The sequence below is a fragment of the Anoplophora glabripennis genome, unplaced genomic scaffold (assembly GCF_000390285.2).
Source record: "Anoplophora glabripennis isolate ALB-LARVAE unplaced genomic scaffold, Agla_2.0 scaffold693, whole genome shotgun sequence".
Taxonomy (NCBI): Eukaryota; Metazoa; Arthropoda; class Insecta; order Coleoptera; family Cerambycidae; genus Anoplophora; species Anoplophora glabripennis.
The window spans coordinates 23,408-37,129 of NW_019417006.1; the positions used below are offsets into that span (position 1 = coordinate 23,408).

General features: G+C 30.1%; 1 protein-coding gene across 2 annotated transcripts in view; it reads left to right on the top strand.

Annotated features, from left to right (window-relative positions):
* LOC108911488 overlaps positions 1-13,722 on the top strand; it is a 58,115-nt gene that overhangs the window by 19,910 nt on the left and 24,483 nt on the right. Inside the window, exon 1 of one of the 2 annotated variants that reach the window (XM_018716436.1) lies at positions 2,544-2,875. The exons of the other annotated variant lie outside the window; for it this stretch is intronic. Within the exon in view, the coding sequence (XP_018571952.1) occupies positions 2,779-2,875 (97 nt within the window). The 5' untranslated portion in view covers positions 2,544-2,778. Of the gene's footprint in view, positions 1-2,543; positions 2,876-13,722 lie in introns of those variants that run through there. 2 annotated transcript variants of the gene reach the window in all.

The following is a 13,722-nucleotide window of genomic DNA, read 5'->3' on the forward strand; positions in this document are numbered from 1 at the left end:
AATTTCTCAATAACTGAGAAAGTTTTGATAGCATAATTCTGAAACTTGGTAGTGTTGGGTTTTTTGGTGTGAGAATTACGAATTTGAAGCTTATTTTGACGGTGCTCTTAGGGGGCGCTAGTTTCACTGTATTATTTAGATAAATTAGAATATATTTTTTTATCTGTTGAGCTATGCTTTAAAAAAGTTAAAAATCTAAAAGAACATTCAATTCTACATAAAAAATGTACTATTGTTTCTGAGTTATTTGCATTTAAAAGTTTCAATGTATTTTGTGGTGATTTTTTTTCAGGCGCTGATATTGCCATTTCTTTTCTAAGTGGGTTTGTGTCAAATTTTCACGTCAATAAATATTAACGTATTTTGCGTGCGTCTGATTTATTATTCGTGCAAAATTATTAGCTAGTGATCAAAATATGCCATGACAATAATTTTTCTAACAGTGAGATGCATAATATGATTTGTGTTTTTGCTTAGGCTAATTTTAATGAACATGCGGCGGTCCGAAGATATGTGCAATTGTACCCTAATTAAAAACTATTCAGAAATCTTTGCAATCGCTTTTCGACCAAAAATAACCATGGTACTCCAAAATCTATCATAGTCGACGAAGAAGAGAAAATTTTACTACTCGTACTCGTCGGTTAAGTGTGGCAACGGGGGTAAGCCAATCGTCCATTTGTAGAATTTTTGAAAAAAGAAATGTTCCATCCATGTCATTATACTCCGGTTCATCAGTTATTGTCTCAAGATTTACCAGTTCGCCTACAATTTGCTCAGTTTATACAAAATATGCAAACGGAAATCCCAGATTTCCTCAATAAAATTTTATTTACTGATGAGGCGACATTTACTAGACGAGGAGTTTTCAATTGGAAGAACAATCATTTGTGAGATTCGGCATGCAGTAAAAGAAAGACCTTTTCAGCATGAGTTCAAGGTGAATATTTGGTGTGGTTTAATTTCTGTTTTTTTCATAGGACCTTTTGAATTGCCATCCAATCTAACTGGACCTCATTATTTAAATTTCATTCAACATAATTTAAAAGAGCTTTTAGATGATGTACCACTCGCTTTAAGAGTATGTGGTTTATGCACGATGGTGCACCAGCACATTTTGCCTTGCCAGTACGCCAGTATTTAAATGAACATTTTCGTCATCGGTGGATTGGCCGTGGGAATGAATTTAGTTGGTCACCCAGAAGTCCAGACTTAAACCCTCTGGACTTCTAAGTGTGGTCAAACTTGAAGGATGTGGTGTATCGTGAAGAAATTAATTATGTTGAGGAGTTGCGACAGAAAATACAAGTAACCGCGAATGCGTTTAAAAATAATAGGGACATTTTGGAAACTTTCAGCATTTGATTTATGGTTTGTTATTATTACTATTATCAATAATTCTTGTTCTGATTTTCATCTTCTGAGAATAAAAAATCACCACAAAATACATTGAAACTTTTAAATGCAAATAACTGAGAAACCGATAAAGTTAGGCGACTTAAACAAGAGTACACTTTTTATGTAGAATTGAACGTTCTTTTAGATTTTTAACTTTTTTAATCATATGTTCTGATTTACCTAAATAATACGGTGAAACTAGCGTCCTCTAGGAGCAACATCAAAATAAGCTTCAAATTCGTAATTCTCACACCAAAAACCCAACACTACCAATTTTCAGTCATGCTATCAAAACTTTCTGAATTATTGAGAAATTTCAAAATAAAATTTAAACTTTGAACACCCTGTATTTCTTAAATCAGCAACATTCGTATAATGCATGATGAGCTCAAATATAATATTTTGGTGTCTAGTATCTCCAGTTTACTGTTGACCCATTCTTTCTGACTCACCCTATATAGGTACGTTATTCTAATTCTAAATAGTCTTATTTTCACCCAAGGAACCTGTGGTCAAGCGTTGTCCATCCTTTTCAGGGGCACCCTGTATACATAAGCCTAACTACGCTTTTTTTAAACGAAGCTTCTTATTGATTTTTATACTGTTGGAAAAACCGTCAAAATAACTTTTCTTAAATATGTTTATGATACTTCTATTTAATGGTTTAAATACATATGACATATTTCGTATTTTAGTATATGTAGTTTTAAGTATTAGTCTTGAAGAATACTGATAAATAAAAAAAGGTTAGTGTGTCAGTTAAAAAAATGCATAATTAACCTCGTAAAATGAAGTAGAATGTTTGCTGAAGCAGTATAGTGACAATTTACCTAAAATACATAAAAAAACAGAAATTCTTGTTTAATTTTATTTAAAACAAAAAATTTTAAATATATTTTTTTAAGCAACATATAAATATGAATGTAGTTATTTTTAAGACGTTGGTTATAATTTTTCTGTCGAATTTTGTAACTACTTGAAACTATAATGAATGGTAATTCCTCTACTAACTTCTAAGAAAGAAAATGTATTGCAATAGGAAGTAAGAGTAATCCCTTGTGGTAAACCGAATACATGAGTAAATGAGCGCTGTCAGTGCAGTGAACAAGGTTTTAATCGTACACTCCATAGTCGAATGACTTACTTGCTACTGTACATAGAATTGTCTCGAAGAGTATTTCCTATAGCACTCAAGAGAATCCTTCAACTGTATCTTACAATAACATATTGTAAATAAGATTTTTTGTGAATTCTCGCTTTTATCATGTTACTCCGATAAGATAATTATTATTGGGTTCATAAGCAACAGATTTATACATATATATAGTTAATGTTATACGGTGTCAAGTGCAGAAAATCGTGTCGAGTGAACGAGGCAAAATGTCGGCACTAATTGTGGGAATAACAGCGGGTGCTGTTTACGTCGGTTGTGTTTTGTGCTGTACTGGTATATCCAGGTGTAGGGAGAGGCGAAAAGGTATGTAAAAGCTTTTAAACAGCAATAATATGCGTTACCTACAGTAAATTAAAATTTTATAAAATTAGCATATACAGAATGTAACTAAAATGATTGACCAAACATTAGTCGTTTTTAAATATTTTCCGAAAACTTTTCATTTCAGAGACACGGGGCGATTTAAAAAATATGTGCTTTTTAAATTATAGTGATTTTTTTTTTAAATTTGGTTGGTAGTTTTCGTTTTTTGTTGTTGGAGATGTTATGTTTTTGTACGTAGAGGTGCATACTTTCAGGGGCGGATTTAATACTTTTCAATCGTGATTTATTTTATGTCTGTTCTTTTTATAAATGTCTTTACTGCATGTTGCTAAGAGATAAACGGCAAAATGTCCAATGTATAAATATTATTCTTAAAAGTGTCATGGCATTATTTTTTTATTAATGGTAACAATAAATTCATTTAACCATGTTATGAATAAAATAATAGTGTGTCCTTGGATCGGTGGCCTACCGCACTCTTATAAACTTTTTTATCGTTGCTTTTCGAGAAAAGGTTATTGTTGATCATGGGCAGTAACCAAATTTGTAATAAAACATACAGGGCGTCCAAAAAATTTCAAAATGTGGAATTTTCTCTTTAATTTTTGTTTTCGTTAAAAATTGTATTTAACAAAGTTGTTCGAGAACTCAAGAAATGATTAAGTACAGGGTTTAGTAAAAAAAGAAGAATAATAATCCCTTTTTTCAAATAAGAAGACGGGATCTTATTTAAAGCAGATAGAAATTGTAAAAATAAGTAAACTCTTATTTAAAATTTGATATAATATAAAATACATTTGGACATTTTTCATTAAAAAGTTGTATTGCATATCGATATGAAACATTACCGATTTCATAACATTTCAGAAGATAAATTCGTTTCTCCGGGGTTAGCATTAAGGCGGAAATACACATACCAGTAAAATAGGTAAGTAACTTGCATGCTAAGAATTGGCATATGCCGGCAGATGGCACACTGCTGATACATTTGCAAGTAAAATGGAATGTCTCGTTAGTATTATGGCTTATTGGCATGTCAGTAGGTAGCAAGTAGACACGCTCCGACATGCCGCTTGAACTCCCCCGAAACCCCCCGCCTCACATTGCATGACAAAAAATCAAATGATGTGCAATTTACTTGCGCGACTTCTACAGGCATACCTTTTAATAAATACACATACCAGGAGCTATCTCCTGCAAGCTACTTCTTGCATGCTATTGTGCAAGCAAGAGGCATGTGTATTTCCGCCTTTTTATTAATAAAAATTATTCGGTGGGCAGTTAATAAAAATAAATATGTTGATTTTGATATTGATAAGGAAATATCCATATTATATGGTATGTAATATAGTTAAAAATTGCGTGGTCTTTTTAATTGCAAAATGTGATTATTGTTCTTTTTTTTTTGACTAAACCTCGTATTAAGTTCTCGAACAACTTCGTTAAATACAGTTTTTAACGAAATCAAAAATTAGACGCACTTTGCTTAAGAAAAATTTCACATATTGAAACTTTTTGGACGCCGTGAATGTTTTATTATTTGATTAGTGCCATATCTTCCCAACATAAGTAAAACTTTTCATAAAGAAAAACTTTTCCTTAAAAAATCAATAATAAAATGTTTACAAGAGTGCGGTATTCCTTCCGGGAACACACTGTATATTACCCATGTGGTTCCCTTTAACCTGTTTTTAACACTTGAATACTTTTTCATTAATTTTGAGCATCCTGTGTCCATCCACAAAGTTTTCTGGTCACATATTTACAAGATTTCTTTAAATTAATTTATACTGTGGTATTAGGNCTTTTAATAAATACACAATACATACCAGGAGCTATCTCCTGCAAGCTACTTCTTGCATGCTATTGTGCAAGCAAGAGGCATGTGTATTTCCGCCTTTTTATTAATAAAAAATATTCGGTGGGCAGTTAATAAAAATAAATATGTTGATTTTGACATTGATAAGGAAATATCCATATTATATGGTGTGTAATATAGTTAAAAATTGCGTGGTATTTTTAATTGCAAAATGTGATTATTGTTCTTTTTTTTGACTAAACCCCGTATTGAGTTCACGAACAACTTCGTTAAATACAGTTTTTAACGAAATCAAAAATTAAACGCACTTTGCTTAAGAAAAATTTCACATATTGAAACTTTTTGGACGCCGTGTATGTTTTATTATTTGATTAGTGCCATATCTTCCCAAGATAAGTAAAACTTTTCATAAAGAAAAACTTTTCCTTCAAAAGTCAATAATAAAAAGTTTACAAGAGTGCGGTATTCCCTCCGGGAACACACTGTATATTACCCATGTGGTTCCCTTTAACCTGTTTTTAACACTTAAATACTTTTTCATTAATTTTGAGCATCCTGTGTCATACAAAGTTTTCTGGTCACATATTTACAAGATTTTTTTAAATTAATTTATAATGGAGTATTAGGAATGCGTTGTCTCAAAATAAAATTCAAATACGTGTGAAGAGATCCCGATTTTATTTTTAGTACCTGGAGTTTCGATTTCTTTTAAAAACGTTGCTTTAGTGATCGGATTTGCTTTGTCCGTAGGTATTGTTTATATTTCATATTTGATATAACTTGATTATTTTTGTTTTAGAACTAGAAAATAATAGTAATCGCCTAATTTGTTAATTTGTGTAGGAGCAGAACATACCTCTAGTTATTTACATTATGCCCAAATATGTTTATACATATATAAAAAATTTGGAACATAATACAAACATGATCATAAAAGTTTAACTGGCCATAAAATATAAAGGTTTCTTGTCTCAGTATTTTCAAGATATAAGTATGCATTCCATATGAGTATAAATTCATTTTTATAAAAATGGATCATCAGTTTGTTTACGCTGGATGAAAGTATGTCGATATATCTGTTTACATTTTAAATTATTCGTTTGTCGACAACAATGCAAATGGTATATATGAGCGATATTAAATGTACACAAAATATCTACATATAATCTAAAATGAGTAAAATAAATAATTTATTACCAATACGAAGTCTGTGTTCTACCTCTACATTACAAGCAATAATCTCATATCAACATGATTAGCAGATCAACCTAATTTTTTCATTTATTGCCAGATATGGGAATAATGTACAGGTAAATAGAAAAATCTAGAATTGTGTGTATTTAACCTATTTAATTATTGTATTTCGCAAGATTGTAAAGTCTGTCTAAAAATTTAGATTGAGACATTAAAATATGCTAAGGAAATCTGTCATTTGGTCAATTGACTTTTAATTTTCTATCCACATTAAAAGTCGATTATCGATTGCTTCTGTTGTTCCGTCGCATTAATAAGTATTCAGGAATACGTTTTCAAATAATTTCAATAATAATGATTTCGATGTGGCACACCATATTTATTATAAATCATGCAGTTTGGGAAATTTAAATTATACATTTGATCCTTACTAAATCACGAGTTTGGAATGAAAATGATAAATAAATGTGTCTATTGCAGAAGGAATTGCTTGTCGTTAATATATTTCAGATTTATCAAAATTTAATCATTCCGCAGGGGAAATGCATTAGTGCTAAAATTAGTCCCTCATCCCTACCTCTTGTAGGTGGGGAGGGAGGTAACTTTGAAATCTTAAATAGAAACCCCCGTTTTCTGGGTGCTTGGTTAAAATGACTTGTTTTTTAAAATTATTTCTTTTTTTTCTGTTTATTTCGTTTTTTTGCACTCATAAGAAATATGAAGAAAGAAATAACACAAGCCTTAAATGTGAACAAAATAAAACATTTTTATAAAAATTATTTTTAACAAAAGAAATGGTATCTTTAAAACAAAATACATTCATTTGTAAGCAGATATAATCAAGCACTCCGATAAGTCATAAATCGAATTGACCAAAATCCCAAAAACGACGCCGGTTCCTGTATTACGGTAATAGTAGTTCTTGACAAGTCATTTTTCAGTAATTGAAAATTTGAGAAATAAAATTTGTTTTAAACCTAATTTTGATTATTTTCAGTGAAAACGTGGCATTTTTTTTTTATTGCAAACGCATTGCAGGATCGTATGCATAGGTTCACCAGGAGAAATTAAAAAAAGTTTCGTCCATTAAAGCGTCATCATGAAATCTAAAAAAATGTTTTAGAACAATCCTAACTACTTATAGCCATTGATCCGAACCTGCAATAAAAAATAGGGGTTCCTATTTAAAATTTCAAAGTTATCCCCCTCTCATATTCAAGGAGGGGGGAGTGGGACTAATTTTAGTACTAATATGTTCCCTCCGTGGAGTGAATAAATTTTGATTATAGACATTTTTTCTTAGAGTGGTTATATCTGATATTTGAAAGTTAAAAGACTGACACAGTATACCACATTAAAAGTCGATTATCGATTGCTTCTGTTGTTCTGTCGCATTAATAAGTATTCAGGAATACGTTTTCAAATAATTTCAATAATAATGATTTCGATGTGGCACACCATATTTATTATAAATCATGCAGTTTGGGAAATTTAAATTATACATTTGATCCTTACTAAATCACGAGTTTGGAATGAAAATGATAAATAAATGTGTCTATTGCAGAAGGAATTGCTTGTCGTTAATATATTTCAGATTTATCAAAATTTAATCATTCCGCAGGGGAAATGCATTAGTGCTAAAATTAGTCCCTCATCCCTACCTCTTGTAGGTGGGGAGGGAGGTAACTTTGAAATCTTAAATAGAAACCCCCGTTTTCTGGGTGCTTGGTTAAAATGACTTGTTTCTTAGAATTATTTCTTTTTTTCTATGTTTATTTCGTTTTTTTGCACTCATAAGAAACACGAAGAAAGAAATAACACAAGCCTTAAATGTGAACAAAATAAAACATTTTTATAAAAATTATTGGTACTACGGTATTGGTATTGGTAGTAAAAGAAACAAAAGAAATGGTATATTTAAAACAAAATACATTCATTTGAAAGTGGATATAATCAAGCACCCCGATAAGTCATAAATCGAGTTGACCAAAATCCCAAAAACGACGCCGGTTCCTGTTACGGTAATAGTAGTTCTTGACAAGTCATTTTTCAGTAATTGAAAATTTGAGAAATAAAATTTGTTTTAAACCTAATTTTGATTACTTTCAGTGAAAACGTGGCATTTTTTTATTGCAAACGTATTGCAGGATCGTACGCATAGGTTCACCAGGAGAAATTAAAATAATTTCGTCGATTATAGCGTCATCATGAAATCTAAAAAAATGTTTTAGAACAATCGTAAATACTTATAGACATTGATCCGAATCTGCAATAAAAAATAGGAGTTCCTATTTAAAATTTCAAAGTTATCCCCCTCTCATATTCAAGGAGGGGGGAGTGGGACTAATTTTAGTACTAATATGTTCCCTCCGTGGAGTGAATAAATTTTGATTATAGACATTTTTTCTTAGAGTGGTTATATCTGATATTTGAAAGTTAAAAGACTGACACAGTATATGTATGTTTTGCTTTAAGACATAATAACGAAGTAATCAAAATAATGTTAATATCTTTTATTATAATTTTTAGAAAACACGAACAAAACATTTTAACAGGAAAATAATCTTCTTTAATTTTCTGTTAAATTAAATGCTGTTGTCCTATATGGCAAAGTACAAAAAATGCGCGTAGGTATATTTTTACGTATTTAAATGTAGGTGGATTCCTTCCTTTGATGTAATAGTGTGCGGCTATGATTTTTATCATTCACGCACATTGGAGACATGCCCATTAAACAGGATGTCAATGTGTTAGTGAGTACCTAAATGTAATAAACGTTCTATTTAAAAAAATTAAAATTATTTAGTTTGACTCTATATCTATTAGTAGATAACTGTATCTACTGTTGTGCCTTTAGTTAACGACTATCGAACTCCTAGGGTCACAACTACTTTATTGTCCTATCATGACCGAACAGGTACAAAACAAAATGATTTTAATGTTACTATATTATCGCAATATAACTACGATCATTAAAAAAAATGTTTCCTATGTCGTAACAGCAATTTTCATCTATTGTCTACTTAGGAAATATATTAATACAAGTGCTATGATACACCAATTTCCCACATATTTCTTAAAAATAAATTTATAGTCATTAATAGGTATTTTAAATTTTTATATTACTCAGAAATCATTATCAGCTAGATAATTAAAAATTATATGTTAACTCATAAAGCATCAACTGTTGAAAATACTAAAACTTTTTAAGTAAATATTTAAAAAAATAAAAATAGACTATAATAATTATCTTAATTTTCCTTGAACGTGCTAAATACTGGTTTACTGATTTTTACTAACAAATGTTTAAAATGTATTCGTTATGTTATTATGCTTATATTAATGTACCAATTATTAAATTACAAAAAGGTTAACATGATCTCTCTTCGAAATTGAAGTATATTTCTGGTTTGAAAGGAAAAATAATAAAAGGGATATGACAAAAACAGCTATAAACTTGATATGTTAAGAACAGATTATTTTTTATTATTATACGCAACCCAGCTACATATTTAATAATATTGTGGTTAATGCGCACCCTTTTGGCCTTGTTTCATTATTTACTACCAAAACCTTAAGGTATTACTATAATCTAAGAAAGTATTGTATGAATCTATGGAAAATTATAAAAAGTGTTCAATTAAAAAATAAAAGAAAGGAGGTTCATTCTTACAGTTTTGCAACCTTAATTTTTCTGATTTGATACAAAATTCTGACGCTGTATGAAATACAATTTCATGCAGGTTTTATATTCGAATTTATTTTTCTGTCTTTAAAAACAACAGCTGTGTAAAAGTAGGGTGCAACAAATTGAGAAATATACTGTGTAGTTCATATAACAGGTTAACTTAAATTACGGATAGCAAATACAATTTTAAGCAAAAAGCTATGCTAAAAAAAAGTTAAAGAGTGATAGAGGTGCACAACGCATTTTTATTTAATTTAATATAGCTGATCCAAATGAAGCTGGGCACAGGTCTTGAGATTATCAGTTGCAATATTATTGATAAATATTTTTTTCCGTATACATAGTGACAAAGGGTAATCAAAAGTTTACTTTATCTAAAAAAATTGCTCGTAGTGTTCTCGGAAAAATTATAAATTTTTCAAGGATCAATATCTTAAAAGATATAAGGAAGGTACTACTATTCGATATAAATAATAACACAGGTCAACAAGGGTCAAGAAGCAGACAAGTGCAGAGAAGTGGAAAAAACACTGGTTTTCGTCATATTTGAGGTTATGTAGTAATGCCATCTATTCAAAAAAAAAAATACATATAATTTAAAAGTACAGGCTCCCTCTTTCGAATACCGTTGAGTTTGCTCAAATATCCTCTTTTTTCGTTGAGATATCATGTTGAAATTTCTAAGTTTATCAGTTTCTTAATATGCGAAAATCTACCAAGGATCCCTTAGACGTCAAACAGTTGATTGCAGTTCAGAAACTTCATACTCAGAAATCTTCAATACATACGAACTCAAACTCACAAACTCCAAATCCACAAACCCACAAATCCCAATCCGACAAAACCCGAACCTACAAACTCCAAGCATACAAACCCCAAGCCCACCAACTCCAAACCCACAAACCGTATGGGTATGAAGTTTCTGAATTGCTAACGACTGCTTGATGTCTAAGGGATCCTTAGTAGATTTTCGCATATTAAGAAACTGAGAAACTTAAAATTTTCACCTTTTCTTCTTTCACGGAAAAAAAATATATATTTGAGCAAACTCAGCGGCATTCGAAGGAGGGAGCCTTGTACTTTTAGATTCAATGTATTAGTTTTTTTAAAAAGAATAGATGGCATTACTACATAACCTCAAATATGACGAAAAACAGTGTTTTTTGCACTTTTAGGTTAGGATATCTCAAAAACCTGNTGTTTCCTTTAAAAGTCTGTAGATAGTCGATTTTCCAATCCCTGTCATTTTTGTTAGCATTAGTGTTACCCGATAATTACCTGAAACGAAATATTACCACGCCCATGGCCGGTTCTTATCTTGGGGTTTTATTACTCTCTTTCATTTCCAAACAGACTATAGTAAATCACGAGTTTAGAATGAAAATGACCAAAATAAATGTGTCTATTGCAGAAGAAATTGCTTGTTGTTAATATATTTCAGATTTATCAAAATTTAATCATTCCGCAGGAGAAATGCATTAGTGCTAAAGTTAGTCCCTCACCCCTACCCCTTGTAGGTGGGGAGGGAGGTAAGTTTGAAATCTTAAATAGAAACCCGCGTTTTCTGGGTGCTTGGTTAAAATGACTTGTTTCTTAGAATTATTTCTTTTTTTCTATGTTTATTTCGTTTTTTTGCACTCATAAGAAACACGAAGAAAGAAATAACACAAGCCTTAAATGTGAACAAAATAAAACATTTTTATAAAAATTATTGGTACTACGGTATTGGTATTGGTAGTAAAAGAAACAAAAGAAATGGTATATTTAAAACAAAATACATTCATTTGAAAGTGGATATAATCAAGCACCCCGATAAGTCATAAATCGAGTTGACCAAAATCCCAAAAACGACGCCGGTTCCTGTTACGGTAATAGTAGTTCTTGACAAGTCATTTTTCAGTAATTGAAAATTTGAGAAATAAAATTTGTTTTAAACCTAATTTTGATTACTTTCAGTGAAAACGTGGCATTTTTTTATTGCAAACGTATTGCAGGATCGTACGCATAGGTTCACCAGGAGAAATTAAAATAATTTCGTCGATTATAGCGTCATCATGAAATCTAAAAAAATGTTTTAGAACAATCGTAAATACTTATAGACATTGATCCGAATCTGCAATAAAAAATAGGAGTTCCTATTTAAAATTTCAAAGTTATCCCCCTCTCATATTCAAGGAGGGGGGAATGGGATTAATTTTAGCACTAATATGTTCCCTCCGTGGAGTGAATAAATTTTGATTATAGACATTTTTTCTTAGAGTGGTTATATCTGATATTTGAAAGTTAAAAGAATGACACAGTATATGTATGTTTTGCTTTAAGACATAATAACGAAGTAATCAAAATAATGTTAATATTAATTAATGTTAATAATCTTTTTTAATTTTCTGTTAAATTAAATGCTGTTGTCCTATATGGCAAAGTAGAAAAAATGCGCGTAGGTATATTTTTACGTATTTAAATGTAGGTGGATTCTTTCCTTTGACGTAATAGTGTGCGGCTATGATTTTTATCATTCACGCACATTGGAGACATGCCCATTAAACAGGATGTCAATGTGTTAGTGAGTACCTAAATGTAATAAACGTTCTATTTAAAAAAATTAAAATTATTTAGTTTGACTCTATATCTATTAGTAGATAACTGTATCTACTGTTGTGCCTTTAGTTAACGACTATCGAACTCCTAGGGTCACAACTACTTTATTGTCCTATCATGACCGAACAGGTACAAAACAAAATGATTTTAATGTTACTATATTATCGCAATATAACTACGATCATTAAAAAAAATGTTTCCTATGTCGTAACAGCAATTTTCATCTATTGTCTACTTAGGAAATATATTAATACAAGTGCTATGATACACCAATTTCCCACATATTTCTTAAAAATAAATTTAAAGTCATTAATAGGTATTTTAAATTTTTATATTACTCAGAAATCATTATCAGCTAGATAATTAAAAATTATATGTTAACTCATAAAGCATCAACTGTTGAAAATACTAAAACTTTTTAAGTAAATATTTAAAAAAATAAAAATAGACTATAATAATTATCTTAATTTTCCTTGAACGTGCTAAATACTGGTTTACTGATTTTTACTAACAAATGTTTAAAATGTATTCGTTATGTTATTATGCTTATATTAATGTACCAAATATTAAATTACAAAAAGGTTAACATGATCTCACTTCGAAATTGAAGTATATTTCTGGTTTGAAAGGAAAAATAATAAAAGGGATATGGCAAAAACAGCTATAAACTTGATATGTTAAGAACGGATTATTTTTTATTATTATACGCAACCCAGCTACATATTTAATAATATTGTGGTTAATGCGCACCCTTTTGGCCTTGTTTCATTATTTACTACCAAAACCTTAAGGTATTACTATAATCTAAGAAAGTATTGTATGAATCTATGGAAAATTATAAAAAGTGTTCAATTAAAAAATAAAAGAAAGGAGGTTCATTCTTACAGTTTTGCAACCTTAATTTTTCTGATTTGATACAAAATTCTGACGCTGTATGAAATACAATTTCATGCAGGTTTTATATTCGAATTTATTTTTCTGTCTTTAAAAACAACAGCTGTGTTAAAGTAGGGTGCAACAAATTGAGAAATATACTGTGTTGTTCATATAACAGGTTAACTTAAATTACGGATAGCAAATACAATTTTAAGCAAAAAGCTATGCTAAAAAAAAGTTAAAGAGTGATAGAGGTGCACAACGCATTTTTATTTAATTTAATATAGCTGATCCAAATGAAGCTGGGCACAGGTCTTGAGATTATCAGTTGCAATATTATTGATAAATATTTTTTTCCGTATACATAGTGACAAAGGGTAATCAAAAGTTTACTTTATCTAAAAAAATTGCTCGTAGTGTTCTCGGAAAAATTATAAATTTTTCAAGGATCAATATCTTAAAAGATATAAGGAAGGTACTACTATTCGATATAAATAATAACACAGGTCAACAAGGGTCAAGAAGCAGACAAGTGCAGAGAAGTGGAAAAAACACTGGTTTTCGTCATATTTGAGGTTATGTAGTAATGCCATCTATTCAAAAAAAAAAATACATATAATTTAAAAGTACAGGCTCCCTCTTTCGAATACC